This window comes from Maudiozyma barnettii, assembly GCF_903064755.1.
Source record: "Maudiozyma barnettii strain CLIB 1767 genome assembly, contig: KABA2_13, whole genome shotgun sequence".
NCBI classification, from domain to species: domain Eukaryota; kingdom Fungi; phylum Ascomycota; class Saccharomycetes; order Saccharomycetales; family Saccharomycetaceae; genus Maudiozyma; species Maudiozyma barnettii.
This window is the reverse complement of record NW_024545250.1, coordinates 418,453-446,098: the sequence shown is the minus strand read 5'-3', so window position 1 is coordinate 446,098 and position 27,646 is coordinate 418,453. Positions and strand designations below refer to the sequence as shown.

General features: G+C 31.7%; 13 protein-coding genes across 13 annotated transcripts; 5 read left to right on the top strand and 8 right to left on the bottom strand.

Annotated features, from left to right (window-relative positions):
• Positions 1-211: 211 nt before the first annotated feature.
• KABA2_13S04532 (uncharacterized protein) lies at positions 212-1,057 on the bottom strand (the record flags this gene model as incomplete). Its single annotated transcript, XM_041553080.1, has 1 exon — positions 212-1,057. The coding sequence occupies one exon, from the start codon at positions 1,055-1,057 to the stop codon at positions 212-214; it is 846 nt and encodes a 281-aa protein (XP_041409014.1).
• Positions 1,058-2,984: 1,927 nt separating this feature from the next.
• UFD4 (putative ubiquitin-protein ligase UFD4) lies at positions 2,985-7,385 on the bottom strand (the record flags this gene model as incomplete). The annotated part of the gene is made up of 1 exon (XM_041553079.1): positions 2,985-7,385. The coding sequence occupies one exon, from the start codon at positions 7,383-7,385 to the stop codon at positions 2,985-2,987; it is 4,401 nt and encodes a 1,466-aa protein (XP_041409013.1).
• Positions 7,386-7,816: 431 nt separating this feature from the next.
• Positions 7,817-9,079, bottom strand: KABA2_13S04488 (TLC domain-containing protein; the record flags this gene model as incomplete). Its single annotated transcript, XM_041553078.1, has 1 exon — positions 7,817-9,079. One exon carries the CDS (start codon positions 9,077-9,079, stop codon positions 7,817-7,819), a length of 1,263 nt encoding a protein of 420 aa, XP_041409012.1.
• An 847-nt stretch (positions 9,080-9,926) lies between these two features.
• On the top strand, positions 9,927-11,351 carry HSE1 (ESCRT-0 subunit protein HSE1; the record flags this gene model as incomplete). Its single annotated transcript, XM_041553077.1, has 1 exon — positions 9,927-11,351. The coding sequence occupies one exon, from the start codon at positions 9,927-9,929 to the stop codon at positions 11,349-11,351; it is 1,425 nt and encodes a 474-aa protein (XP_041409011.1).
• A 349-nt stretch (positions 11,352-11,700) lies between these two features.
• Positions 11,701-12,513, top strand: CAP1 (Cap1p; the record flags this gene model as incomplete). Its single annotated transcript, XM_041553076.1, has 1 exon — positions 11,701-12,513. One exon carries the CDS (start codon positions 11,701-11,703, stop codon positions 12,511-12,513), a length of 813 nt encoding a protein of 270 aa, XP_041409010.1.
• A 50-nt stretch (positions 12,514-12,563) lies between these two features.
• SFT1 (Sft1p) lies at positions 12,564-12,960 on the bottom strand (the record flags this gene model as incomplete). The annotated part of the gene is made up of 2 exons (XM_041553075.1): positions 12,564-12,821; positions 12,925-12,960. The coding sequence occupies 2 exons, from the start codon at positions 12,958-12,960 to the stop codon at positions 12,564-12,566; spliced, it is 294 nt and encodes a 97-aa protein (XP_041409009.1).
• A 1,402-nt stretch (positions 12,961-14,362) lies between these two features.
• On the top strand, positions 14,363-15,235 carry RPL14A (60S ribosomal protein eL14; the record flags this gene model as incomplete). The annotated part of the gene is made up of 2 exons (XM_041553074.1): positions 14,363-14,491; positions 14,948-15,235. The coding sequence occupies 2 exons, from the start codon at positions 14,363-14,365 to the stop codon at positions 15,233-15,235; spliced, it is 417 nt and encodes a 138-aa protein (XP_041409008.1).
• Positions 15,236-15,606: 371 nt separating this feature from the next.
• On the bottom strand, positions 15,607-17,472 carry BYE1 (Bye1p; the record flags this gene model as incomplete). The annotated part of the gene is made up of 1 exon (XM_041553073.1): positions 15,607-17,472. One exon carries the CDS (start codon positions 17,470-17,472, stop codon positions 15,607-15,609), a length of 1,866 nt encoding a protein of 621 aa, XP_041409007.1.
• Positions 17,473-18,481: 1,009 nt separating this feature from the next.
• Positions 18,482-19,747, top strand: AUR1 (inositol phosphorylceramide synthase; the record flags this gene model as incomplete). The annotated part of the gene is made up of 1 exon (XM_041553072.1): positions 18,482-19,747. One exon carries the CDS (start codon positions 18,482-18,484, stop codon positions 19,745-19,747), a length of 1,266 nt encoding a protein of 421 aa, XP_041409006.1.
• A 282-nt stretch (positions 19,748-20,029) lies between these two features.
• On the bottom strand, positions 20,030-20,407 carry MRP17 (mitochondrial 37S ribosomal protein bS6m; the record flags this gene model as incomplete). Its single annotated transcript, XM_041553071.1, has 1 exon — positions 20,030-20,407. The coding sequence occupies one exon, from the start codon at positions 20,405-20,407 to the stop codon at positions 20,030-20,032; it is 378 nt and encodes a 125-aa protein (XP_041409005.1).
• A 591-nt stretch (positions 20,408-20,998) lies between these two features.
• VPS20 (ESCRT-III subunit protein VPS20) lies at positions 20,999-21,667 on the bottom strand (the record flags this gene model as incomplete). The annotated part of the gene is made up of 1 exon (XM_041553070.1): positions 20,999-21,667. One exon carries the CDS (start codon positions 21,665-21,667, stop codon positions 20,999-21,001), a length of 669 nt encoding a protein of 222 aa, XP_041409004.1.
• Positions 21,668-22,760: 1,093 nt separating this feature from the next.
• Positions 22,761-26,048, top strand: BUD2 (GTPase-activating protein BUD2; the record flags this gene model as incomplete). The annotated part of the gene is made up of 1 exon (XM_041553069.1): positions 22,761-26,048. One exon carries the CDS (start codon positions 22,761-22,763, stop codon positions 26,046-26,048), a length of 3,288 nt encoding a protein of 1,095 aa, XP_041409003.1.
• Positions 26,049-26,395: 347 nt separating this feature from the next.
• On the bottom strand, positions 26,396-27,418 carry MBR1 (Mbr1p; the record flags this gene model as incomplete). The annotated part of the gene is made up of 1 exon (XM_041553068.1): positions 26,396-27,418. One exon carries the CDS (start codon positions 27,416-27,418, stop codon positions 26,396-26,398), a length of 1,023 nt encoding a protein of 340 aa, XP_041409002.1.
• Positions 27,419-27,646: the final 228 nt, after the last annotated feature.

Genomic DNA, 27,646 nt, shown 5'->3' with positions numbered 1-27,646 from the left:
TTTGAGAAAATAAATAATATATAAAGACAGAGAATTCTGAACTTACATTCTGAGTTAGATTCTATTCGTTCTATAAATTATATACAATATAAAAAATCACTTACAAATATAAGAGAAATATAACAATTATATTTTGCTTACCTAACATTAAAACTTAAGCTACACCATTCACCTCTATACCTAACACCTTTAATAATGAACGAATATAAGTCTAACCATAGTATGTCTGCTTCAGCTCAGCATTATCATTTTTATGACTGTTCTTTGCGGTTTTAGATTGAAATTTTGGCATGATATTCTCTAAGACAGTAGTCCATGAATCCTTGACAGAAGTATTTGTTTTATTTTTGAATGTAATAGTCTTAATCTTATTACGTGGATGTTGCAATTGTAAGCTTTGTATATCACTATGGAAAATATTCTTACCTTTAACCTTTGGATTATCCGAAAGCGATAAAAGGTTACATTTATTTAATAATTTTGGGAATATTTCTAGTATTGTAGTATAATAAGATTTCTGAATTGAAGTTTTCAAAGTACTTGTATTCTGTGGAAGAGAACTATAAGAAACTTTCGTATTTGGCGTCACAGCAATATCACTAACGTCGGAGTCTGAAAATATTGTCTTCATAGATCCTTCTGAATTTGCAATGGAAGTTGGGATATCAGGATATATTCTACCAGTTTCCTGAAAATTCGATCGCCCAAATATTCTAGAACTACTATTACCATTGATATGTCTTGTCTGTTCTAAATATTTAACAGCAGTATTACGATTGACCAATTCTAATTGAAGAATCTCAAAAAAATTACCGTTATCATCATAATCTTCATATATAATCTGTTGTTTTCCTAAAAAAAACACATTTCTATTAGAGCAACCAGAATTACAACTTTTGCAGTTCGAAAAATAATGTTTTGTCATGGGTATGTACTTAGTGTCACCCAAACTATCAAAACTTAGGTCGTTTATTTGTCGTTCAACCGGTTCGATAGTACCCTTATTCTCTAAATATTTATCAAAAATAAAACATTCTGAACAATTTTCATCCTCCATTATGATATATTATATGGATAATTGTATAAAATATTGGAGTAATTTTACCTTTTTTTATGAATATCAATTAAGGAAGAGGGATACCTTAAATATTTAGAAGTTCTCAGATATAAAATATCAAAATTTAATTCAATTCAATTCAATTCGATGACTCTCGAAAATCAAAGAAATTGCTGTCAAATCCAATAGAACACTTTATATTTTTAGTGCTACAATTAAAGCTTGAATTTATTTAAATTTTGTAAATTTTATTGATAAATCTTCCAATTATTTTTATTGTTAGTATATTTTGCCCTCTTCTATTACTGAAAAAATATAGAAATTCAGCTAAAATGCAACCACCAATATTTAATAATGATGAAATATCCAGAGTCTTCCTAAGACAATAATTTGCTCCATATATTTGTAATTTGTATCTCCCTGACCTTTTCAATATACACATATACACATATCTATATTTGCTCATAGAATATCGACAATAGATAAATCTTGGGCAGAAATATCAAAAGAAGCTATTATGTGCTACTCATATTTCTCCACTATTGAAAACTATCAGAAGCCTCTCCATACTATTAAAGATATATTAATCATTGTAGGACTGATGCTAGATGTATGTTTTAATTTCAATATCATACTCCATTATTTACCATTTTTGATATATTTTAAGATGTAAATGAGAGTTGGGAAATAGATATCTTAAAAAATGTCCCAACAGCACATACTGCTTACAACGATGTTTTCTCGTCCGTTTAATTTAGGTTGGTGTAGACCAATAACCCCTCCAAAACAGGGTATTTATTTTCTTGTAAGTTTGCAAAATGATAACGGTAGACACTTATTAAGTTTTATTCTACTTTTAACAAGCTAGAATAGTCTTAGTTTGGTAAGATACCTACGTGATAATAAAGATTATCACAAGCGTATACAAACCATATATGATCGTAGACCAGATTAAACACAACCGTAGCCTTGATGAGTACTCACCCCAAAGAGGATGGCTCTATTGTTTCTTGTTATCGTGACTAGGCCATAGCGTGTATTTTGATGTGATGTTGTACAGCTCGGAATAAAATTAGTAGAGCAAAATAAAATACAATAAACCTATCACATCCACAGTAAATGACTACTCAATCTCGAAATAACAAAGACTTCTCCAAGTTCAAGCGATCTTTCTTACAAAGTATTGAATGACTCTTGTTGTAAATCATCATTCCAACCGTTAAATGGTGTAGTCCGGAAATTCCAACTTAAAAAACAAACAAAGAATACAGCTAGAGGAAGAAGCAACTTTTATAAGACAAAAGGATACATCGAGATAATCTGGGAAGGAACACCAGCAAATATCTCCCCTCAGAAAAACTTGTGATTGGAAAGAAAGATATCACACTGTTCTTATTTTCGATGAGGTCACTTTTATCATTCATTGCATTAGAGTATTAATTTACTTGGACAATTCTCTTTACTCTACCACAGCAACCCTTACCAGTAAATATGGATCATACTTCGATTAAAGAATACTTACAACTTTAAATTTCTTGTACTATAATCTCAAGGTACAGCTTATCACTAATGTTACTTTTAAAAATCCATAGCCTCGTTGTATTGTTATGTAAATATTTGGATAACGTATTTTCTTTTTCTTTTTCTTTTTCACTATCGTTAAACAATGGAACAAAAATAATCTAATGAGTATAGTTCATATCTTGAAAAGTTACCTAACGATACTTCAAAATGAAAGTTAACCCAAATATAAATCACCCTTTCAAACATGTATGTTCATACATTTCTAACATATATATTTAAATAAAATCATGTAAACTTGGTAAAGAGAAAGAATCTGTCTTTACGGAGGAGATGAGTTTGCTGTAATACTCCGGTTTCTTAATAACTATTATGTCTTCGTTTCATATAGATTTTGGCTATATTTCTACGATAAGAGAAATGCACCAGCACCTTCTTCAATTGCCTGCTGGATTCTTGTGCGCATAATTTCTTGATTACTATATTTAGGTAACTTCAAATAATTTGCACATGTCATAACACTAGGTAAATATTGATCAGGAGATAAACCATCCTCGGCATGCTTTAAAACAACTGTGAATTTAGGTTTCAATGTTTTGAAACCACCAAACGGTAGTCTGGGTGATCCAGTTAAGAATTGAGTAAATAATCTCTTATCCTTTGGATCGAATGATGACATAATATCAATTAAATCATGTATAGTGGTGGAATCCATATTATAACCGTGATCACTAACAATGCAACTGTATAATGTTTCTTTTGACCAATCTTCTTCCACACGGCCAAAAATATCAATTAACTCATCAGGGGATAAGATTAGAAGATTAGTGTATGGGAATCCTTTAGAAAACCCATCAATAAATGACTGTAACTGTTGTTTGATACCATTACCAATTAACGCAGATATTAATAAACCAATATACTCTAGAATGTTTGTAGAAGTTACACTGATATCGTCCCCATTTTCGATTAGAGGTATTGTTGTACCAGGTACAATAAATGTTAAGTATAATTCATCAATATTCTCTGAGTTATCCCTGTTCTCATACATATACTTCAATGAATTCCCAATCTGTTTATCAACGTAAGAAATCATGTCAATTGAATGTTCAACGTTTGCCATGTAATCTGGCAGAGTGTGGTTCCTGGCTAACTCATGTGTCAAAGAGAAAAATAGTATATTAAAATTAAAATCGAGAATTCTATTATCCAACATCGATCTGGCAATAAATTCACCCAAATAAAAAAATAATTCCTTAACTTTACCTCTTTTTTCAATTAAAGGATCCATTGTCGCAGGGAATAGTAGTTGTGTAACGTACTCATGGTTGGTATCACTATCAGACTCATCACTCTCAGAGTTATAATTATCAGTCCTCCACATGCCTAGTGACTTTCTAGAAAAATCCATTGACATAGTAGCATAAAATTCTAAAGTAGGACCTAAACCAGTACCTACTTCATCTTGATATTCCATCTCTAAGATACTTGGGTTAGATCCGTATTTATCTAAAATCTTTAACCCAGTTAAAAATATTTTATCCCTTGGGATTCTTAATTTGTGTCTTGTAATACGACCTAATTGGAGAATTGGATTATCGCTAGATAAATCTTTACCAACTTCAGCTTTACTTTTCCATAATTGTATTAGTCTACCATAACCAAATGATACACATTTTAGGAAGAATATTCTTGATTCGAATGGGAATAAGAATGAGAAATCCCTAGTCAAATACAATGTCCAATCTGGTAGGGCACCACCAGCGATGATCAAGGGTTCATCTAATTGTTTAGCTAACTTTGCGCTCAGCTTAGAATTGATGAATACATCTGTATTATCCATATTAGCTCTTAAAAATTTAAGAATGTATAATATGTGATCTACCGGAGTTAAATTAGTCTGAGTATTCTTCTTAAGTCCATATACACTATTAATGATCATGTCATCCGAAGGAGCTGTAACAGTGGTATCTGTTTCGTCATCATTTTCCATTTCAATGTCTGAGATATTCTCTTCAATAGATGCTCTATTACCGCCAGTATCTGGTAATTCTTCGAACCTTTTTAATTTCTTCATGTTGATGCTAAATTTAATAGAGTGAGGTTTTGTCCAAAAGTCTTTCATCTCCTCTTGAGTTTTTGCTACATGTTTAAACACTGCACCAAATATTGTTTCGTTAACAGATATTGGGTTTCCATCGATCCTAAATAGAAAATCAGAATCGTTTAAGGCCTTTATTGCTTTTACCTCTTCTGTATTGATCCCACAAGTCTCATTTCCAAGCATAGACTCCACAAAACTTATATTAAGTAGACGACTCTTTAAAAATTCGCAACATGTCTTGAACGAACTTATGCACTGAATCGATATTATAGTTGGTTTGAATGATTTGGTAAACTTATCCCCCTCAGAATTACTGATCGGAACTAATTCGATTGTAATTTGCTTCCCTAATGATGCCATACCTCCCTCGGAACCTTGCAAACCACAGTCAACGATTTCGAATGTTTCAGTTCTAGTTAGGGCCGCCTGAAGGATATCTATAAAATTGGCCAACTTTTCTCCGAATACTTCGATTAGTACCCGTTTATTATTGTTCGATGTACTAGCCAAAACTTTGATTTTTGAACTTATCGCTAAAGATAGTCCTGAAGAGATAAATTCGAATGGCGAAAGAGTAAAATCTGTTCTAAAGATGCATTCTCTCACCAGAGTCCAGTATTGGAGCAAATCTACATATTTTGTAGTATCAATATCAATTTGGTCAAGCTTTTCAACAAGAGTGTGTATTTCATTCAATTGACTAGAACCTGTAGACGATTCCTTATTTAAGTTATCTAGAATCAGCTTGCATTCATCTACAATTTCATCTACTAGAATAACAGAAGATCTTGGTCTAAAGATCCAAAATTTCATTTTCTTAGGTTTAACACAATCAGGAAAGTCAAAATCAGAACCTACTATTTTGAAAAAACCCTCATCTTCATCTCCAAGTTCACTATCATAGCCAGAATATTCGTCGTCATCATCATCATTATCATTGTCATCATTACTCTCTTCGAAAACTAATGAAGGATCTATTTTAGTAGTATTAAATTCACTTGGAAATGATCCGACTAACTCGGTAATACCTTCCCTTTTCAAAAGAGAGATGACATCTCCTTTGGATTTTTTTATCAACAATGTTATCACTTGGAGAATACCCACGATAAGAACACCTATATCGTTCGAAAGTTTTTTATTATCAGTAATATGTGTTTTATTTTGAGCCAAAGCTGAACCAATAAGTCTCATCAATTCTGTATTGATTTTGTCATTACAAGGTGTATCTTTTGGTATACATGACAATAATCTTATCAAAGATATCAATATGTATTTTCTAACGGGGAAGTCCATCGAATTCATGTATATGTCAACAAATATGGGTGTCAAATTATCTACTAAAGATTTTAATGTTGATTCTTCACCAAAGGGTGAATCATACGTAGATTGTTCCATAGAAATTTTTTGATCTTCTTCAGGTGGTAAAAGTAATGCTATAAATCTTCCGATTCTAAGTAAAATATCATTTGGTACAAACATTAAGGTTTCATGAAGTGCAGCGTCTGGACTCTTACTATAACTGTTTAAACAACGGAGTATTACTTGGGATATGTTGCAGTTCTCAATAATATTTCTTGAGAGAACTCTACTATTAGCAACTATTTTGGTAAGGATATCATAACAATTCAATTTATCATCAAGCGAAACATCTGAGCTTGATGTTAATAATAGCAAATGTTCTAAGATATTTGTGGTGATAATTTCTTCTAACACATTCGTTTCATCGACACCACGAACAATACCATACAGAGCATAAAGTAGCCTACTTAAGATATTCTTATCAGAAGCGTTTTGAAAGATTGGTGCAATGACCACCATTGCATCTTTAACAATATTGAACTCGGTTATATGAACTCTTGCACATGCATTTGCCACTATAGCAATAGCTTTCCTCTGAGCATGAATAGTGAAGAAATCATAATATTGAATGTAACATGTCAAATCGCCTGCTTTTAATATCTCTCTCCCATGAACTCTTGATATATATTCTAAGGTCTCTAACACTTGTTCAGCTAAATCAATAAAATTTATTTCTGATAATTTTTCTTTAAGTACTTGAATCACCTTCTTTTCTACCGCTAATGATATACTTTCAGGGTTAACTTCAAATAAATTGTAAAGACACCTACAAGCTTGCATTTGTAATTCCATCTCTGCAGCAAGGAATGGATTTGATAAAACGTTAACTAATGAATTAACTAATTTTTCTGTTGGAATAGCTCTATCGACCACAAGTTGATTCATCATCAACATATTTTCAGAGAGCTCCTTCAAAGATTCCATTGCAATATATGGATCTTCATTTGCCTTGACGACATTATCAACCAATTTACTTATTCTTGAGTCTCTACTATTTGTAGAACCCATTCCACTTGGAACTCTCCCACCATTCATCATTGAAAACAAACCAGGTAACATGTCTTCCAAATTTCTTCCTCCTTCAGACGAACCAGCATTTGCGGTAAATTGTTGAAAGAAACTGTTGGGGTTGAAATCACCATTGTGGAATCCATGAACCTCTTCATCATCGTCTTCATCATCATCTTCTACTATGCCGTCTTCATCGTCTTCATCATGAGAAGATGAATCTATATGATATTCATCACTATCGCTATCATCATCTACATAATGATGGAGGTTATGATTGTTATGGGAATTGTCCTCATCCCTATAATCGGAATTGTTACTATCTTCTCTGTCCATCTCTGTCAAGTTGATCTTTTCAAGTTTTGAATAGATAATGATTGTAAGGAAAAAAACCTACGAACTAAAGTGTGGCTTTCTTGTTTCTTACTGAATATGATAACTTTTCAATCAAAAGCAGAACTAATTTTCTCACTCTAATATCCAAAAATTTATAATCAAAAGTTGAAAGTTAGAGAAAATAAAACAAAAAATTAAGGTATTAAAATTCTAGGACAATATTTATATATTTATATATAGAAAAGAGAGAAAATGAACTTTATATGCTATTTTTCAACCTTCAAAATAATAAGAGCGGGAGAAGTTGACAGGAAGAGAGCAATACAAAACCACAGATACACAATTATAAAAAATGTTTAAAATATACATACATATATGAAGTGGATCACATAAATATGTGAATCTACTTATAAATAATTACATATACAATACTATTGTTCTTTTTTTGTTTCTTCTTGAGAATCTTCTTGACTATCAGATTCATCTGATCCTTCATTATCACTTCTTGTATCTTCAGTAATACCTTTCCATAAGATTCTATACAGGATTCTAACGATTAAGAATAACCAATATAAATTGACAGCCTGCAAAGCAAATATTAGAATGAAGACAATAGGTAACGAAATCCAACATTTATATTGTTGAGTAGCAAAATTCAATGTATAATTCCCTACTGTTCTAAATTGAGTCAATACAGACCAAAGAATTCTAATGTTTACCACATGACGTAAATAGACCCAAACGCAAATGAAGAATACAAAGACAGGCTCAGTGAATGGAGAATTCAAATAATTTAAGATCTTTGAAATAGATAAAAATAAATCAGAGATATCCATTGTAATGTAAACTGCCAAACCGATCTTTGTGAAATGGAATACGTAAGAGGACCAAACTAATAATAAAGTTACGATATGATGATATACCATTTCATCATGATCCTTTCTTGGTTTTTCTAGTTGTAAAGCAAGGACACAAGCTTGTTGAGCCCAAAATGCAGCCTGACCTAAATAGAAAACTTTAAATAAAAATGGATTATTTGTATCAGGATAAGTCTTATACATTGTATCAGTTCTAAATAACCAAAGATCAGAATGATACATGCAATAAAGACCAAAAGGACTTGAAAAACTATAATAAACCACATAAAATGCTTGTTCAATAATTCTTTTACTTCTATGTCTTGAATCTACATTCCACCAATTAGGTAAAGGACGTAATACAACGTCTAATAAGAATTCACGTAAAAAAGTGAAAAAAATCATATAATAGAAGACAAAAGCTAAATCTTTAATACCTTTACTATACATATCAGTATTGTCGACTCTATAAGATATTGCCACAAACATATGTAAAGGATTTGATTCTGTTAAATTTCCTGAAGTGAAGTATGCACTGTATGATAAGATCATAATAATTAAAGGTGTAACCCAAGCATGACGATAATTAACTTCTCTAAATGAGTACCACATTTTTTTAATCAAATCAATATCATTTCTACCTTCATCTGTTAACCTTTTCATTCTTTGTTGAGCAGCATTTTTGGAATATCTTGATTCATACATTGTCCCTAAACCAGAGACTGTATCACCTAAATCTATTCTACCAACAGATGAAGAACGTCTTGATCTGACTCGTATCTTTTGATTAGTCGCATTTAAACTCGATGAGTTAAAATGCGAACTATTAGCCGACATCCTTTTGTTCTTGCAATGATTTTGTTATAAAGATATTGGACGTAGAGGTGACTGTTAGTTCTTATATAACAATCTTAACATATATTTCAAAATATAAATATAAATATAGTATGTGTCAGCTTTGATGAACTTAACTAAGCCAACGAAAATAAAAATATAAGACGAGATACATATATTACAAATAACATGGGAAAACTATAAGCTATAAACTATAAGAGAAACAACAACATAGGGGTAAAATATATATTGACTACTGTTGTCCCTGAGCTCAACTAGCCTTTCGCAATAATATTCGTCAAGTTCCTGTCTGTTCGGTTGTTGTTGATCCATCAGAAAACAAACAACAAATTCAGTGACAGAGCCTTCCCTCTCCCCCCACGCAAACAAAAGGAAAAAAGGCAATGGGACTAGTAATCCCCCACCTCCACCTGCACGAACGACAACTAGACGTGTGCGATGGTTTTGTTGATTCCTGCGCCTCTTTCTGAGCCTGAAGAGGGCTGAAATTTTTCAGGGTTTCAAGTTAGGGCTGAGACGTGTGATGTGATGTGATGTGATGTTAGGGTGAGGGTTAAGGTTTGTATTAGGGTTAGGGCTGTGCCTGGTGTCGCTATTAGGGTTTAGTGGAAACTGGAAGGAGGGCTTGCCTCATTTTCACTCCTAATTTGTAAAGTGATAGATATTAGCCAACTTTAATAGAATACATTATTAATAACTTGTTACAGGTCGTCGTCGTTTTAATTATCCTACAATATGTTATTCACACACACATATATATAGTGAAAAGTCTTATTAAGTGTGAAGCAAATATTTTGTTGCGTAGTATTTAACACTAGTGAATACGAGTATGAAATTAGAATTAAGTTCTGCAATCTTAAAGGCTACTAATCCTACATTAAGGACAGATAACTGGCAAGCTAATATTGAAGTATGCGATATTGTGAAGAGTGATCCTGAAGATAATGGGAAAGATGCTGTCCAGATGCTTTGTAGGAGACTAGAACAAGATGATGCAAATGTTATCCTAAGATCATTGTCTTTAATCGTGGCTCTTGCAGAAAATTGTGGTTCAAGATTACAACAAGAGATTAGTTCCAAAGCATTCACTTCCCTGTTGTATTCACTGATTGAAAAGAGGCAGATTCATTATACTGTGAAGATCGAGATCGCTAAAGTGGTACGTCAATTGGCAAAAAGTTTTAAATATGATCCATCATTAAGATCAATGAATGATATTTATAAAAAAATTAAAAAGAATCATTCTGAATTAATAATATCATCATCATCAAATCATCCTGATGATTCTAATTCAAAGAAAGATAATTTGTTTAATAATAGCAAGGATGATACACAATCTAAAGAGCAAAATGAATTAGAAGAAGCTCTGAAATTATCTTTACAAGAATTTGAATCACAAACGAAACAAAATAAAAATGTTGAGTCAAATGCACCATTACAGAAGATGAATGATGAAGTTCAAGCTCCAAAAGTTGTAAAGAAAGTTCGAGCAATGTATGATTTGAATTCATCTGAAAAGGATGAATTATCATTCAAAAAAGGCGATATTATAATTGTTTTGGAACAAGTATATAGAGATTGGTGGAGAGGTACTTTACATGGAAAAATTGGAATATTCCCATTAAATTATGTGACTCCAATAGTAGAATCTACTATTCAAGAATTACAAATAGAAAAGTCAAAGGAAAATATAGTATTTCAACAATATGATAATGTTAATCACTTACATCAAACTTTGAAAAATTCATCACAAACAATAAATGGTAATAAAGATATCACACAGGATGAACAGATCAATAATCTTTATGGTACTGTAACTCCCTTAAGACCACAAATTACAAAGATGATTGGTAAATATTCAAGAGAAAAAGATGATGTTACATCATTACATCAAGTGTTAGCTCAAGCAGAAAAAACTTATAACCAATTATTAGATCAGGCAGCAAATGCTTATAAGCCTGCACCAACAATGACATATCAACAACAATTACAATCACAGCTGCAACCTGTTGGTTATCCGCAGAATTACGGTGCACAGATGGCAAATGCATACCCTGGTTATCAACAACCACATCAACAAAATAATGAACAATTTTATTCACCGGCTCAAACCCAGTTCCAACATCCATCTCAACCTGTAGGTTTAGCTAATGCTCAAACGCAACGATATCAAAATCCGCAACTACAGCCACCACAACAAGGCTATCAACAGAATAACGTACCCACTGGACAATATAACCAAATGAATAGGTGAGAATATATACGATATAGAGATATAATAAGAACACGTAACTGACGTCAACCATTATCCCACTTAAGTTGACTTATTGTATAGTTGATCATCTGCTTTAATGGACTAATTGAATCTTCGAATATATAGGGTAGCGCAGTACATGTATTCTTTATTCGTGCAATGAAAAATAGAAACGATTGCTTCAAAAAATTAAAAAATATATATATATAAATATATATTGAAGACATATATAAATTTAAACCAATAGGTAAATATAGCCCCTTTTTTAAAAAAGAATAATAAAAAACTTTAAAAAGAAGAAACAGGTATAACCATTCTAATCAATAGACATATTTAAAATCATTGAACAATGTCAGAATCAAATTTCGAAAAAGTTATCTCTGAAATCATTTTTGACAGTCCTGCTGGAGAAATTAAACAAGTTTATGATTCTTTAATCACAATCGTTGGTGAAAACTCCAAGGATACATTACTTAATGTGATCGAACAATACAATATAAAGAACAACATCCCAATTGATGTAGATGGTAATAACATTCTTCTCTCCGAAAATAATAAAGATGGTGCCTCGAGATATTTCGATCCAATAAATGGTGTTTCATTTACTGTTGACCACATGAATCGTAAAGGTCTAGACGTGGAACCATATCAAGCCAAAGGATTTACCGATAACCAGAAGAGTTTGTACCAATCGATTTTGGATTATACAACTAATGCATACCCTGGTGATGTGACAATTGCTGTGTATCCAATAATTGAAGGAGATACTGAAGAGGCTATCAAATTGGAGATTATCATTTCTAGTACCAAATACAATCCAGATAATTTTTGGAACGGTGATTGGAGATCCAAATATGTTTATGATAAGAATTTGTCGCAATTAACTGGTACTATCGATGTTCAAATACATTATTATGAGGATGGTAATGTAAGTTTCAAATCGAATAAAACTATTGAACAAAATAATGTAAAGGATATTGCAGCTACCATATCAGACATAGAGAAAGAATTTGAAAATTCTTTGGACGTATCATTTACAGAATTAAACGAAAAACAATTTAAGTCCTTAAGAAGAAGATTGCCAATTACTAGATCTAAAATCAACTGGGGTAAAGCCATCGGTAATTATAGATTAGGCAAGGATGCAGCTGAAGGTGCCTGAAGTAAACAACAATTTTTTTAAAAAAGTAATGTCTCTTACTATGAAGTTCATTAGAATAATTTAAATAAATTATATATGATAAAAAATATCAATAATGCCAAACCTACCATTTTCCATATATTATTACCTGCATTTAGGGTCCTTGTGAGCCTATGTGACGTATTTCTTATATTGTTAGCTAATGAGTCAAAAGAATTAGATATGTGACTCAACAAAGCATTATCATTAACAGCTTGATTGTTTATATCTTCATTTATATTTCTAAATGTAGCCAGTTTATTGGCTAACGTATTCAATTTTTGATCGTTCTGAAAAACTTGTCATCAAATATGATAATAGATTGTTAGTAAGGTTGTTGAATATTACTAAAGGGAAAACCCCCCGGTATTTTGCTTAGTGTGAGATACATACATCATTTTCTAGTTGTGAGTACCTTGAGTTGGACATTTTAAAGATATATGTATATTTATATGATTCTGTAACCTTTAAAAAATTGATAAGTAAAGGTACCTATAAAGGGTATACGCAATATGTAGAGAGGTTTGTTAAAGTTCTGAAAATGTTTTGTTTTGGTAGTTATTTTTACTTTTACTATTGGGTTATTTAATTCAAGATAGGTAAAATGTCGTAGATTCTCTCTGTTTAATTAGTGTATTGCTTATTTAAGACGTATTATTTATTATTTCGTGATTGTACAGAATTCAAACCCTGGAAGAGGCGAATAAAGAAAACAAGGCGTAGAGGAATGCCGCACTAAGAATAAAATATCAAAATGTGAATGTGCCAAGTAATATGAAAACATGTATGAATTCAGATAATCTTGGTTTTTAAGATTATATTGACGTGCTATGTTTACAAGAACTCAAATATGTACATATTTACATGTTTGAACTAGTTTTATAAGAAGTAGGGTTTAATTATATGTATCAGTCAAAGAAGTTGTTCGCATTCCGCAAACATACCCATAATAGAACTAGGCATGTCCCAGGTATGTCGCTCTTAATCGCAAATTAGATCATCATATAAATAATTAAATACCCTTTTTTCATGTTATTGCTTATCTATAATATCATATTATGCCTCCTGGCAACAATAAGATATTTGGTTTTATTCAACTACCTAGACCTAGAGTATCAGTATAGGTTGAAAGTTTATTAATCTTTACTCTATTGTAACTAAAACTCCAGTATTAAATAACTGTATCATAATTTGATATATAAGCAATGATTAATGGTTCGTTGAGTGAATCGATGGATATCTTGAAGTTTAATATATTAATTGTTAATGTCTTCGTTAATTCTGGTAGCAGGAAAGAGAAACAAAAACGGAACAGAAATTTCAGCTGAAGAAATTAGAAATAAAGAAAATACGAGACTTGATTGGACTTTCATCCGTACATCCTTGAATTCATCCTTACACCACATACTGTATATTATAACATTTGTTTTATTTCAGTAATAAAAAATAACCAGAAAAACAATATTGGCCGAAAAGAAGAAATTCCAAGAGTTTTTTCAGTTCGAAATGGAACTTTCCAGTTACAACGCGGTAAATAACCAAACAATATTGTTTTCACCAAGTGGCATCCCAAGAATTCACGAAAATTTCACTCTAGATTGGAACTACCCATAGGGCTCTGTGCATCATTATAATCTCCTCCACTGTCGTGTGTGGTTGGGATGAACTTGGCTGTGTTCACGAACACTTGCAGATTGAGATAGAGAACACACAGTATTGACCATCCAAAAAAGATATACTTACAATTTAGAAGGTAAATATATAATAAAGTTTATTTTTTAAACTCTGATAAAACACTTTGATATCATAACCGAGCAAACTATACACAAAAATGTCTACTGATTCTATTGTTAAGGCCTCTAACTGGAGATTAGTTGAAGTTGGCCGTGTCGTTTTGATCAACAAGGGTCAAAATGCCGGTAAACTAGCTACCATTGTCGAAGTTATCGACCAAAAGAAGGTATGTTTAGAAATATAAAAACCATGAGAGAATGATTATGAAGTTAAAATATAATAATGATCTATAGGAAAGAAAGAAAGAAAGAAAGAAAAGTTATTTAATCCAAGAGACAACTCCATTTTATTCTAATGGAGTATTTCTCATATTTAGGAAACAACTGATAATTAGTATTACGCTATAACACCATTATGAATGAGCGTGATAAATGCAATGGTTATTTTGGGAAGAAAAAAAAGAACTGAAATAGGATATATTACAAAACTTCCTGTGAATATTTAGAAGAGGGAACCATTTTTTTGGAAATATTGAAATTTTATCAATTCCAGGATACTCCATATATCAACATCTCATTTCATTATTATTAAGTCAACTTACTAACAATTATATGATATTTATGTTTTTCTTACTTATTATTATAATAATGGAAAAAATTTAATACCATACCATTTTATTCAGGCTCTAATTGACGGTCCAACCACTGGTGTCGAACGTCAAGCTATCCACCTAGGTCAAGTTGTTCTAACTCCACTAACCTTTGCTCTACCAAGAGGTGCCAGAACCTCTGTTGTTGCTAAGAAGTGGACCGCTGCCGGTGTTACCGAAAAGTGGGCTACTACCTCTTGGGCTAAGAAGATTGCTCAACGTCAAAGAAGAGCTGCTCTATCTGACTTCGAAAGATTCCAAGTTATGGTCTTGAGAAAGCAAAAGAGATACACTGTCAAGAAGACTTTGGCTAAGGCTTAAGTTACAGGTATTTTATCTATATAGTATGATTAAAAATATATTATAAAGTATTTCACATTTGTATCTTAATAAAATAATAACAATAAACCCTCATTAATAAAAATAACAATCAAGTAAAGAATTGAACTTTTTTTAATATATAGTTATAAGTTTGGTTCGTTTACTTAAATGGTATGATATATATTATTAGTTAACCCCGTAAAAGACTTGACGATTAAAACATTATTTATTTCCAGAGTATAGTATAACTATGATAAAGCAAAATGATATCATTCTATTAATATTACAAATTTCTAGGGATATTTCTATATATTTATATTTATATATAATTTAGGGAAATTTTGATTAAAGCATAATATTTTTAACACTCCTTAGTTGATAAGTTCTGGTTTGATGACAAATACAACAAATAAAGCCTTATCAAATGTTTCAATATTCGATGTAAACCCTGTATTATCACCATATATACTATGAAATATTTCTGGTATGATATTTCCTGTTGCTGGGATAACATAAATTATCTTTTCATATGTCATTTTAGGTGTTATACCAAGGATTTTATTACTAATCAAGAGAGAATCTGACATTGCATTAATATTTGCAATGGCATCAGAATCTGGTGGATTTACTAGTTGATATGTAACAATATTTCTTAGATTTTTCACCTCATTTAAGTATGCAAACCCTTTTTCACTAGATAGACGACCCTCAATCAAGAGATTGCCATCCGAAATGACACGATTATACACGGATCTCTTTAATTCCGTGGTATCTCCAATGAATTTCAAATATCCACTTGTTGTCCAAAATACTTCTGGGTCTGTAATTTCTACTTTTTTCAAAGGTATGGAGTAATTGTGATTTTCGTTTTCAGTATTTGTTTCTTTTGTCTTAATTATTTGAATATAATTATTGTTTCTGTTTTTGTCCTCATCATTATTCGTATCGTTTACAGTCTCTGATTTGTTTTGGTTTTCTTTTTCTAAATCATCATCAGATATACTTCTTCTCCTTATATTATCCTTTGAATAAATTTCATCAGGTTCTTCATTAAAATCGTCAGGATTTTTAATAATTGCAGAATTCGCACTTTCATCTGTCTCTATAGTGAATCTATTCAAAGATTTCGTATCTCTTCTTTTCTTGTATTGTTGTAAATCTGGATTGGCCAATTCATTAACATTCATTCTAACCAGTCTATCCATTGGTAATGAATAATTAATTACATGAGATTTTAAATCCAAATTTTTTTTATCTTTTAAATTTGAAAACAAACTTCTAACTTTCTCTGGGTAATTTTTACTCAATTGTTTTGTTGTTTTATCTAAACAACTTTCAAATAATGCTTTTTCTAGCGATTCACCCATTTGTGTAGCAATTTCTTCCACGGTTGAATTTGGTGGTAAAGTATACGTTTGTACTTCCGTAGTATCTGGTATGATATATCTAGTGAACAGATCAATAAACATCTTTTTAGCGTTTTGTCTTATCTTTATCGATCTTTGTTCTTCAGAGGTCATTGATACATTACGAGTTGTAGTTGTAGAGGTGGGTTCAGATTTATTTTGCTTTTTATTTGTAGGTATCTTTGTTGAAGTTGATATCGAACGTTTTTTTGATTTTTTCTTTATAGAAGAGCTATTAATAGGTTCATCTTTTTCAAAGTCTTCCATCTCAACAAATTCATCATCATCATCGTTATTTTTAGGAGGCCCTGGTACAGGCTCTTCTTCTACATATACATCACTATCGTCGTCCGCACTAGGCAATTCTTCCTCTTCTACTTCCTCTTCTACTTCTTCTACTTTCGTATCATTATTATTCCCAGAAGACGAATTCAATAGAAGTGGATACAAATTAGGTTTACAACGATTGCAATAATATTTCTTGTCATTGGTTAAAAATGGATGTATATCGACAAGAGTCTCGTCTTTCCCACCACCAGTCATACATCCAATATGTTGCCATGTATCACATTTATCACATTGTATCATTTCACCCAACTTATCCGTCTCCTCATTATAATTCGAGTCATCAGCTCCACAAGGTAAACATTTCACAATCTCTACGATTTTTTCCTTCAACACCTTGGGGAATGTTTGTCTTTTGGATCGCTTCCTTGCAGTAGCGGAATCAGTAGATTGTGACAGTGCATTTTCTTCTTCTTCTTCCTGAAGTAGTTTCTCCAAATGCTTATTAAGGCCCTTGTTAGCCCTAGTAGATGCTCTTACAGCCATTCCGAATTATAGATAATTCGCTAGTTCTGTTGATAATTTTGTTTGATAAATTAGTAAGTTGTATCAATACATACGCAAACAACTAACCCCAAAATACATACCTGAGTTTTTTTACAAGTTCATCTGAATATGAGGAATCCTTTGTTCCCTTAGAGATCCCAAAATCTTCTCCACTACCCTTTTCCTACTTTGTTAATGTGTGTCTGTCTGCCTCTTGCAGTCAAAAAAAGATACCACAAGATTTGTACCCTAGGGTTAGGGTTTTACGCCAAGCCCTGACTACAGGGTTCAGATTTTGTTACTGCGTACGATGCAATCGTGTATCTATCTATCTCTCTGTTCATACAGTTAACAAGATTTGATGTTTAACTTCTTGACAAGATGAATCTGAGAATGTAGTGACAGCCTATCTAAACATATCAATAAGTTAGCGCACTATATCCATGTTCTTTACTGAAAGAATCAGTTCTCTCTCTCTCTCTCTCTCTCTCTCTCTCTGCTCCTATAGCCGCAACATAGAAATACAGACAGAGACAGAGAAAAAAAATAACAAAAAATAATAGAGAAAGCATCGCCTTCTGTGTTTATATTATTATTATTATTATTTTAAACAAAGCTATAAACAATAACAAAATCATAATAATTTTGGTGTTACTTATATAATAGATTTAGGAGTACTTGTTCTTTACTATACATTAGTTCAAAGTTTATAACTGGTGTGTGCTTTTAATATAGTCTATACTTATCGTTAGCGTGGTTAGTTGTTGTTGTTTTCTAGAAAGAGCAAAAAGAAGAAGTTATTTACTTCGGTTGCTATCTATCTGTCGTTGTTTTTATTGTGGTATATTCATTTAGTTATATTATTCTACTTTTATAAGAAGAGTTATCATTACCATATTCTGAGATTATTATTATTATAACACCATAATCCCCCCCGATATATCTATTATTCCTATTATTATAAGAAAAATATAAAATTATACACTTTTTTTATTCTGTTCGTTTGCATATGGTAGGTTTTATTCATAGATGGTTTCTCGCTGAGAGACCTATTAATAGTAAAGTTTCTGAATTAGAGACAAGTTGGGATCCTCGTATTTCATTAATTAAATTACAAAATTATAAGTTCACTACAAACGATATATGTCATTATGGGTTTTTATCAAGTGTATTACTCTTTGTCTTTATCTCATTTCCTGCTCCATGGATTTTAAAGCTTTTTGTCTATGCGTTATTTGGTTTATTATTTATGGTTCCAATAACTTCACAATTTTTTTTCAATGCGTTACCAATTTTTACTTGGTTAGCATTATATTTTAATTCATCTTTCTTTCCTGCAAGTAGGAGACCTCCTATTACTGTAAAAGTCTTGCCAGCTATTGAAACTATATTATATGGTGATAATTTAAGTGATATTTTGGCTACTACAACAAATTCTTTTTATGACATCCTCGCATGGATTCCTTATGGTTTATTTCATTTTGGCGCACCATTTGTTGTCGCTGCAATTCTATTTATATTTGGACCTCCAACAATTTTACAAGGTTACGCTTTTGCATTTGGTTATATGAATCTATTTGGTGTCATTATGCAAAATGTCTTTCCTGCTGCTCCACCTTGGTATAAGATTATGTATGGTTTAAGTTCTGCTAATTACGGTATGCATGGTTCTCCAGGTGGTTTAGCAAGAATAGATAAATTATTACATATTAATATCTATACACAGGGGTTTTCTAACTCAAGTGTCATTTTTGGTGCTTTCCCATCGTTACATTCAGGTTGTGCCACTATGGAGGCTCTATTCTTTTCATATTGTTTCCCATTCTTAAGACCTGTATTTATTGGTTACGTATGTTGGTTATGGTGGTCTACAATGTATTTAACCCATCATTATTTTGTTGATTTGATGGCAGGTTCAGTATTATCATACGTGATCTTCATGTATACCAAATATAACCATTTACCATTAGTCGATACAGATTTGTTTTGCAGATGGTCCTATGGTTCCATTGAGAAATTCAACATAGAAAAATCAAATCCTTTGAATAATGATCCAAGTGATGTAGAGAATGTCCCATTAAATATGATGGCTACGAGTTCAACAATGGGATCCGAAGCCAATGGAGACTTAGACGATGATGATGAAGATGCAGGAAACCCTAGTAGTATGAGTCCCACATTGTTCGATTTATCAAATTCATCAGCCACTTCAAATACTTCATTAGATTTGCAAGGGGAAGCTACTCCTAGGTCAGTGAAACCAAGATCAGATTAGATTCAATAAACAAGATAAAAAAAAAGATAAAAAATAAAAAGAGGGAGATTTAATCCAATATGAAACTGCATAGTGAATTGTCAGCTTATCTTCTTTCTCTACCATTTAGCATGGACTACTACTTATTCGAATTATAGATATATAATCACGCATATATATAAATATTAATTATAAATATTACATTTTATTTGGTTTTTTCTTCATACTGGAGAAAATATTATTTGATTTTTGTTATGAATGTGTATTAAATTTACTTATTTACATGTGTTAGATGTACGACGATTAGTGTTTTGCTTGAACTACAGAATCTTGACCTAATGCTTTATGCAACGAAGAAGGAGTATTCAACCTTTTCTCTAAATCTACTTTAACAATAGACGATCTAATGACTCTGGGATCCTTCTTTAACGTTCTAAGGATTTCAGATTGGACCGCAGTAGATGAGTCGAATAACATTAGGAAATGATACCCATTGATATGTTGTTCTTGGTCCTTCTTCATGATTTTCGGTAGTTGTCTTTGACCTAACGGTACAATCTTTCTTATTACACCTCTATTATTCAAAATCAGTTTCCCAACTGTTGTAAGAAGTTCCTTGGCTTCGGTCGTTTGTGAAGTACGGTTCAAAGTACGTACAATTCCTACTAATTCATATAACATCGGGAGGGGAATGGTAAGGTATCGTTGCTCTGCCTGGGTGTGTTTGCTGTTGGTGAGCTCTTAAGCTGGATCTATTAATAGCAATATATGATTCACTGTTGATTTTTTCTTGAAGTCTTTTGTATCCCTTTTAGTTTAATTCAAATGTAGTAATGCCTTTTTTAATATTGTAGTTAGTTTACCGTATTGACCTCTCGGTGGGCATTATATATTTTTTTTGTATTTCAGATTGTTGGATTGGCTTTTTGGTCCCTCACCTTACTACGCGATTCAAGATACACTATTTCTTTATGCAAAAGGACTATAAACATTTAATAATGACAGCAATTACAGCACTTACAATAAGGTAGTTTGCAACGTTGTATCTGTATATATTTTGACCTCGTATATATCGTTTGTATGTATACATGAAATAATTTGGAAAAAGGAAAATATGCTAAAAAGTGTGCTCTTTTTCAATGAGGATGCTATGTAAATGAAATGCAAATAAATTCTATTATATAACAGGAAAATTCCTGGTCATGGATCGATAAAATGCTATATTGTATAAAGAGGGATTGTCTCTAATGATTTGGAAGGAGAAAAAAGTGATCAGGCCAACAGAGCCGGTTCCTGTCCTTGTTGCTCTTTATTGGCTGGACTCTTTACAGGTGTAAAGTCTCCTACCTTTGGCTTCGTATTTTCTAATTCTGGTAATCTCCCTACGGATGGCATATTTGGTAAAGCTTCTTGTTCTTGTTTTTGTTTTCCCATTAGTTCATTCTCCATTGCGTCTAATTCTTTATCAATTTCGTCTTCATAATCATTGACACCAGACACATGTTGAGCAAGGGTTTCGTTAATTTCATCCTGGTATGCCATTTGTTCTTGCATATCATCTAGAACTTCATCCACATTTGCAAATTCTTTATTCAGTTTAGTTAAGATACTATTACCATTTTTTAAACCTTCGAAGAATTGTTTTTCCACTAATTTAAATTCTATATTGGATAACATATTCTCTAAATTTATTAGTTGGTCAGAGGCTTGATCTAAAAGATGTTCCTGATAATGGACTCTTTTCAATAGAAACCTTATTTTTTTATTTTCTTTATAATTTTTAGGATTATTCTGAATTAATATTTTCAGTTCTTGTTTCTCATGACTAATTAAATCGCTGGTTCGTCTAGTGTATTTGTGTATGGAATCCTTTGATTGTTTCAATTGAAGAACAGCTTTATCCTGTTCTGTAATCTTTATCTTACTACCCTTCTGGCCCATCCCTGTTAAGTGATATATTTATATATATATATTTATTTTCTTGGCAAATAATGTCTTTACTATGACTCGTTTATATTTTATCAATGGGAAAATGAACAGTTAATACCCCTCTTTCAATAAAACTAAATAAGAAAAAGTACTGATTCTTGTGAAGGTATCTATTACTGTTCAGTCAGAAATATTTTAGTGGTCTTCTAACGTTCTATATGCCTGTCTATATGCTACCTTATGTTAAGTTCTTTTAAGATTCATGATCGTTTACAGTTGATTAACTTCTGAATCGTAATATTCAGAGATAAAGAGAGAGAATGGTACCGATAAGCCGTACAGCTCGTACAACGTGATTTTATAAGCTGAAGAAAATACGAGTCAATAAGGGCCTACTAATGATGGTATAACAATGATAAAGTCATTTCAAATATGGTTGGTATGAGCTTATTCTTTATTCTTAATTCCTATTATATACCTTAACAACGGCGACATCTTCTTTACGTATTTTGGTATATTCGTCGTCCCCTTAGAACAGATGAATAAACGAAAGAATGCATATTTGAATACATCATGTGTGAACAATAAAAAAGAAATCCACAAATAATAGTAACATCATCATTACCAGTAAATAACATACAACGGTTCAGACAGATACACCTTTCCACACATTTAAATATATATATGCTTGTAGATGTGAAGTTAATATATGAGAACTATAAGATAATCAGCGACTCATTCAGTGAAAAAAAACCGAAAACCGAAAACCGAAAACCGAAAACCGAAAACCGAAATTTAATTACCGAATTGATAATAAACTAATGTTAATAACAAGATGTAAAGAGGGTCTGGAAGGGTTTATGAATTGGCATATATTTAGTTCTTATATGTGATAGTGTTGCAAAACTTATATTGTCCCATTAAATTGAACTGGAACTATAGATAGAATTAGAAAACAAGCAAGTCTTAACACCTGACTTTTGTTATTCCTACACATTCCTTTATTTTCAGCCGTTGTATTATTAATTAGATTGCATTTGCCAATTGTTAACCCTTAAAAAAACAGTCATTTATACTAACAATAACCACGCATTGCTGTTAAATTATGTCAGTTCATCATGGTTTAGACCTTGAAGCGGTTACCATGGCCGATTATACGAGACGAATTGAGTCCCTTGGTGGAACGTTCAAAGGAGAAGTTCGATGGACTACAAATATTAAGTTAAACGATTGGAAAACTCATTTCTTAGAGATTACAAAGACTGGTTCTTTAGTTCATTCAATAGATAAGAAACAGATGACATTATCTCAAGGTAGTAAGTTATCATCATTGAGTCTAGATGACATAAGCGAAGGTATGCAAGAGAAAAATAAACATCCTGTATTAAGGAACTTATCTGGTTGTAAGTTACGTATATTGAAAAATATAAATGGAAGAACAAAAGCATTGAAAAATATTATTAAAGTATCAGAACATTCTAATACAACAAATAATTCTAGTGCAATTTATTTGAATGTATCATCAGAGAGTAAACTATTGGATCTATTTTGTAGTTTAACTTGGTGGAGTGCTTTGAAACCTAAGGGGATTTTTGATAAGGTTACTTTAATGAAAAAACAAAAAGATATAAATAATAAAAATGCAAAAACTGTGTTATTTTCTAATTCTGATGTCAATGTGTTTGGGCCTATCCTTAAAAATGTTTCTTTGGAGACAAATAAAATTAAAACACCTGAAATGTTTGTACATTATGACTCTCAGGATGATTGTTCATATTCGTGGTTTCATGCGGCCATTAAATTGTATTCAGATGGTGAAGTTGAAGTTTTTGATTCAACAATTAAACATTCTCTATTTTCAATTAATATAAAAAATCTGATTAGATCTGAGATTAGATTATTGGATTTTTCATTATTTCAAGATGAAAATTTATTATTTTTAGGAATTTTACCACAGTTGAGAAAACAATTAAATCTATTTGATAATAGTGAAGGAACAACTTTTTTCAATTTAGCAGATGGTAAACCTTTGGATAATCTTATCTTTGATTTTAAAAATAGTAGGACTCAGAGAGATGATTGGCTTGTTGCTTTAAAATCGTTTGCAATGTTAGAGATTCTAAGTTTAAATGGTTCAGATAGATCTAATAAACTGACTGTATCAAATAAATTCAAATTAACAATCTTAGAAGCAGATTTTCAAACTTTAGATTTTACAGCTGATGACAAAGATGTTTATCTCCATGCTGAGATATGGGTGTGGGGTAGAATGTGGGCAAGAACCTCATCTATTAAAAATGAAAATGCTCCATTTTGGAGAGACGAATTTTCATTCGATGAACTTGTTAGCATTGACCAATTGGAGATACGATTAGTTCAAGAGATAACCGAAAAGAAGAGTGTAAAACCTTTAAGGTATGACGTTTTGGGTACGTTCAGGTTACGTCAAGAAGATATAATAAACGATGAATATCAAAAAGAAAGTAGGGTTTTGGTTTTTGCTGAGGATCATAAACATTTCCAAGTAGCTACATTATGCTTTAAGATTGAGCATAAATTAGATTTTGTTTTGCCTTCTGTTAATTTTACTAAATTCCAAACTGTTTTGTCATCGGTACCTTTAAATGAGGTGACACGGTTATTATATGATAATATTAATGAGTTAACTCGCGGTAGTAAATTGGATACCCTCTCTATCATGACTTTAGAATTTTTTCAATCTATTGGAAAAGAAGAAGTTTGGTTTCAAACGTTAATGGAAAGAGAGTTGTCTGATATTGATGGGGCTGTACTTAGAAATTTGAATAATAACCATTCTTCAGGTCATATATTTAGTACATTATTTAGAGGTAATTCAATCCTTACCAAATCCACTGAATTGTATTTTTTTAAAGTTGGGTATGAATATATCAACTTAGTCATGAAACCAATATTAAATGAAATTATTGAAACTAATGAATCCTGTGAGATTGATCCTGCAAAGATAGCTTTACCAAATGATGAAAAAAAAATAGTTCTTGAGGCTAATTATAAACGATTAATTGGATGGGTATCAAAACTATGGAAAACTTTATATAAGACAAGTAAAGATTTACCATTGGAGATTCGATCTCATTTAAAGAATTTTAGAAGAGAATTAGAGAAATTTTGTCTTAAGGATAACGAAGAGGCAACCTTAAATTGTATATCTGGTTTCTTATTTTTAAGATTTTTCTGCCCCGTTATATTAAATCCTAAATTATTCAATATTACATTTGATCATTTGAATGATACCAATAGACGTTCATTAACATTAATTTGTAAGATTTTATTAAATTTATCGACTTTAAAGAAATTTGGTGAAAAGGAACCATTTATGGTAAAAGTTAATGATTTTATTGACGAAAACGGTGAAGATCTGAAGGATTATATTGATAAAGTTACTCAAAAGAAAATCGATTTTACATCAACGATATGGAACCTTGCCGAAACTACTAAGAGTAAGTTAAAGGATATTGCTGTCAATCAAGAAGAGTTAAAAGAATTACCAGTGAATCCATTCATGGTGGATAAAGGGTTAAGAGAGACACAATTTATTAAAATATTGAATACGTTGAATAAAACCATTAACACGAATCAATTAGAAACATCTCATGATAATGAGAAAACTCAAAATTCACAAAAGGATATAAAGAATTCGAATTCTGTAGCTATTGGTGAATTAGAATTTGAGAAATTAACAGAAAATAATGCAGAAATATTTGGGGATGAATTTATGCAATATTTAGAAGTCGATAAGGATGAGAATGATGATCGAGATGAAACTGTTGTTACTAGTGATACGGTTAGTCACGGTGACTCTAAGAATGATATTAACCCTTCATCTTCATCAAGTAGTAAGAATAATAATATGATGGCTCAGTTACTTCAAGAGACATCTTTATTGTGTTTCAAAGTAGAGCGTATTATTCGAACAATGTCTGATTATGAGTATCCGTTAGATGATATGTATAACAATTCGGTATACGCTACGAAATTGGCTAAAAGTATCTTTTACACGAATAGAAGGAAAATTGTAATAGACCTGACAAATGTGTTACTTCAACCTAATAAAGAGTATACACCGATGTTTGCCGGTTCCAGCAAAGGAACTAAATGTAGTTCCCATCTCTTTTATTTACTTCTCAAAGATTCTAAATTCTCATCAGATGAAGAAGACGAAGGTGGAGATGAAGAAGATGAAGAAATTGGAATTAATGGTAGTGATTTCTATATGGGGAATACTAATACATCCTCCACAAGGACATTAAGTAAGTTTGCTAATCTAATTAAAGGTGGATCATTTAATGAAAATAAAGAAGATTCCGAACGAACCAGTCCTAGTAAACTCACTAGATGGTTTAAAAAGAAATGATACATGCCTTGTTTTCCAAAGTAAAAGTAGCAAACTTCAAAAAAAAAAAAATACGTATAAATAAATGGACATGAAAATTGTATGATAAGATATATATATTATTTAAATAATTATCATTGTAATATTAAAAAAATATTGAAATAAAAAAAAGAAAGTGTATGAATATGTAATGTAATAATTAAGATTTATGATGGATGAATGTAGTGAGGGGAGGGGGTCCAGTAATGAGAACTTCAAATAAGATAAGGTAAAAATGAAATGAAATAAAATAAAGAATTATCAAACTCTTACTAATAAGAGATGGGGAAAGAATCATGAAAAGAGTATATTTGACAAAAGAGAAAGTTTTATGAGAAAGAATTTGCGAGTGATTGTTCAATAAACGATTTTTGTCTTTTTGTTACGTTTGGAAAGTCAGTGGTAGTAGTTGTTACCTCTGGGAGCCGATTTAAATTCAAATCCGACCTCGATCTATCATCTGTTTGCATCATGACATTATTTTTAGGTAAATTATTGTTGATGAACCCCTCTGTCGCAGTTGTTGTTGGTGTTGAAGAAGAGACATCTTCAAATGCTAACGCATCCAAATCCGACGAAATGTATTTTTCTAGACCGTAGAGATGAGTTAGAATTGAAGAGCAAGAAGAATGAGACAGAGTCTTTGGATGAACCCAACAAGTATCACTATTCATATTGTTCATATTGTTAATATTACCACTACTAGTTGTAGCACTGAGACTCGAATAAGGAGTATTAGAAGTCGACGTTATAGGAAACCCATTCGAGAAGCTTCTATTGCAGGTCATATTATTATTATTAGTGGTTGTATTTGAGTTTCTCTGTTGTTGCCCGGCGGGACTTTGTTCGACCATACTAGAACGCAACGGTCTTCTTGATTGTTGTTGAATATAGCAACTAGAGTTTGTCCGTGTTCGTCTCATCGACAGACCATTATTAATTGTACTTCTTCTTCTCTTCGATAATAACTGTCGTTGTTTCTCCTTTGATGTAGCTGCTCCATTGCTAAATGGGTTTGTCCAAACCAACGGTTCTTCTTCCTCTTTCTCATCTTCTTGTTCTTCGTTATCATTATCATTATTATCATTATCATTCCTAGTAGATGGACGTATATCTTCAGACGATAATTCTATTTCATTCAAAGGATCCAACTCATCCAATTCCCCGTCGTTAACACTGTTGTTGTTATTATTTGCGTTTGTCACGCCGGCAGGATCAGACAGGCTCTGTCTCCACATATTCGAAAACCCGGAATCGTCCTCATTGTCACATCCATGAGAACACGGGTCCTGCACTGCTCTTTCAAACATATTCAGACACGATATACTGTTCCTAATACTAGTATTTGCCATCCTTTTCTCTTTCGCTATCCTTAATATATATGTGTTTTTTTTTTCTCTTACGGATATAATACTGTGGACTAGTTCAATATGCAGTCTTTAGCAGGTATATATATAAAAATATAAATAAATGGCAGTAATAAATATTCTTTTTAATAGAGTGTAGTGCAACTTATTTGAACAGATATCTCCCAGCTGAGAAGGTATAAAATCTAATAAAATCGCATGCATGTAAGAATG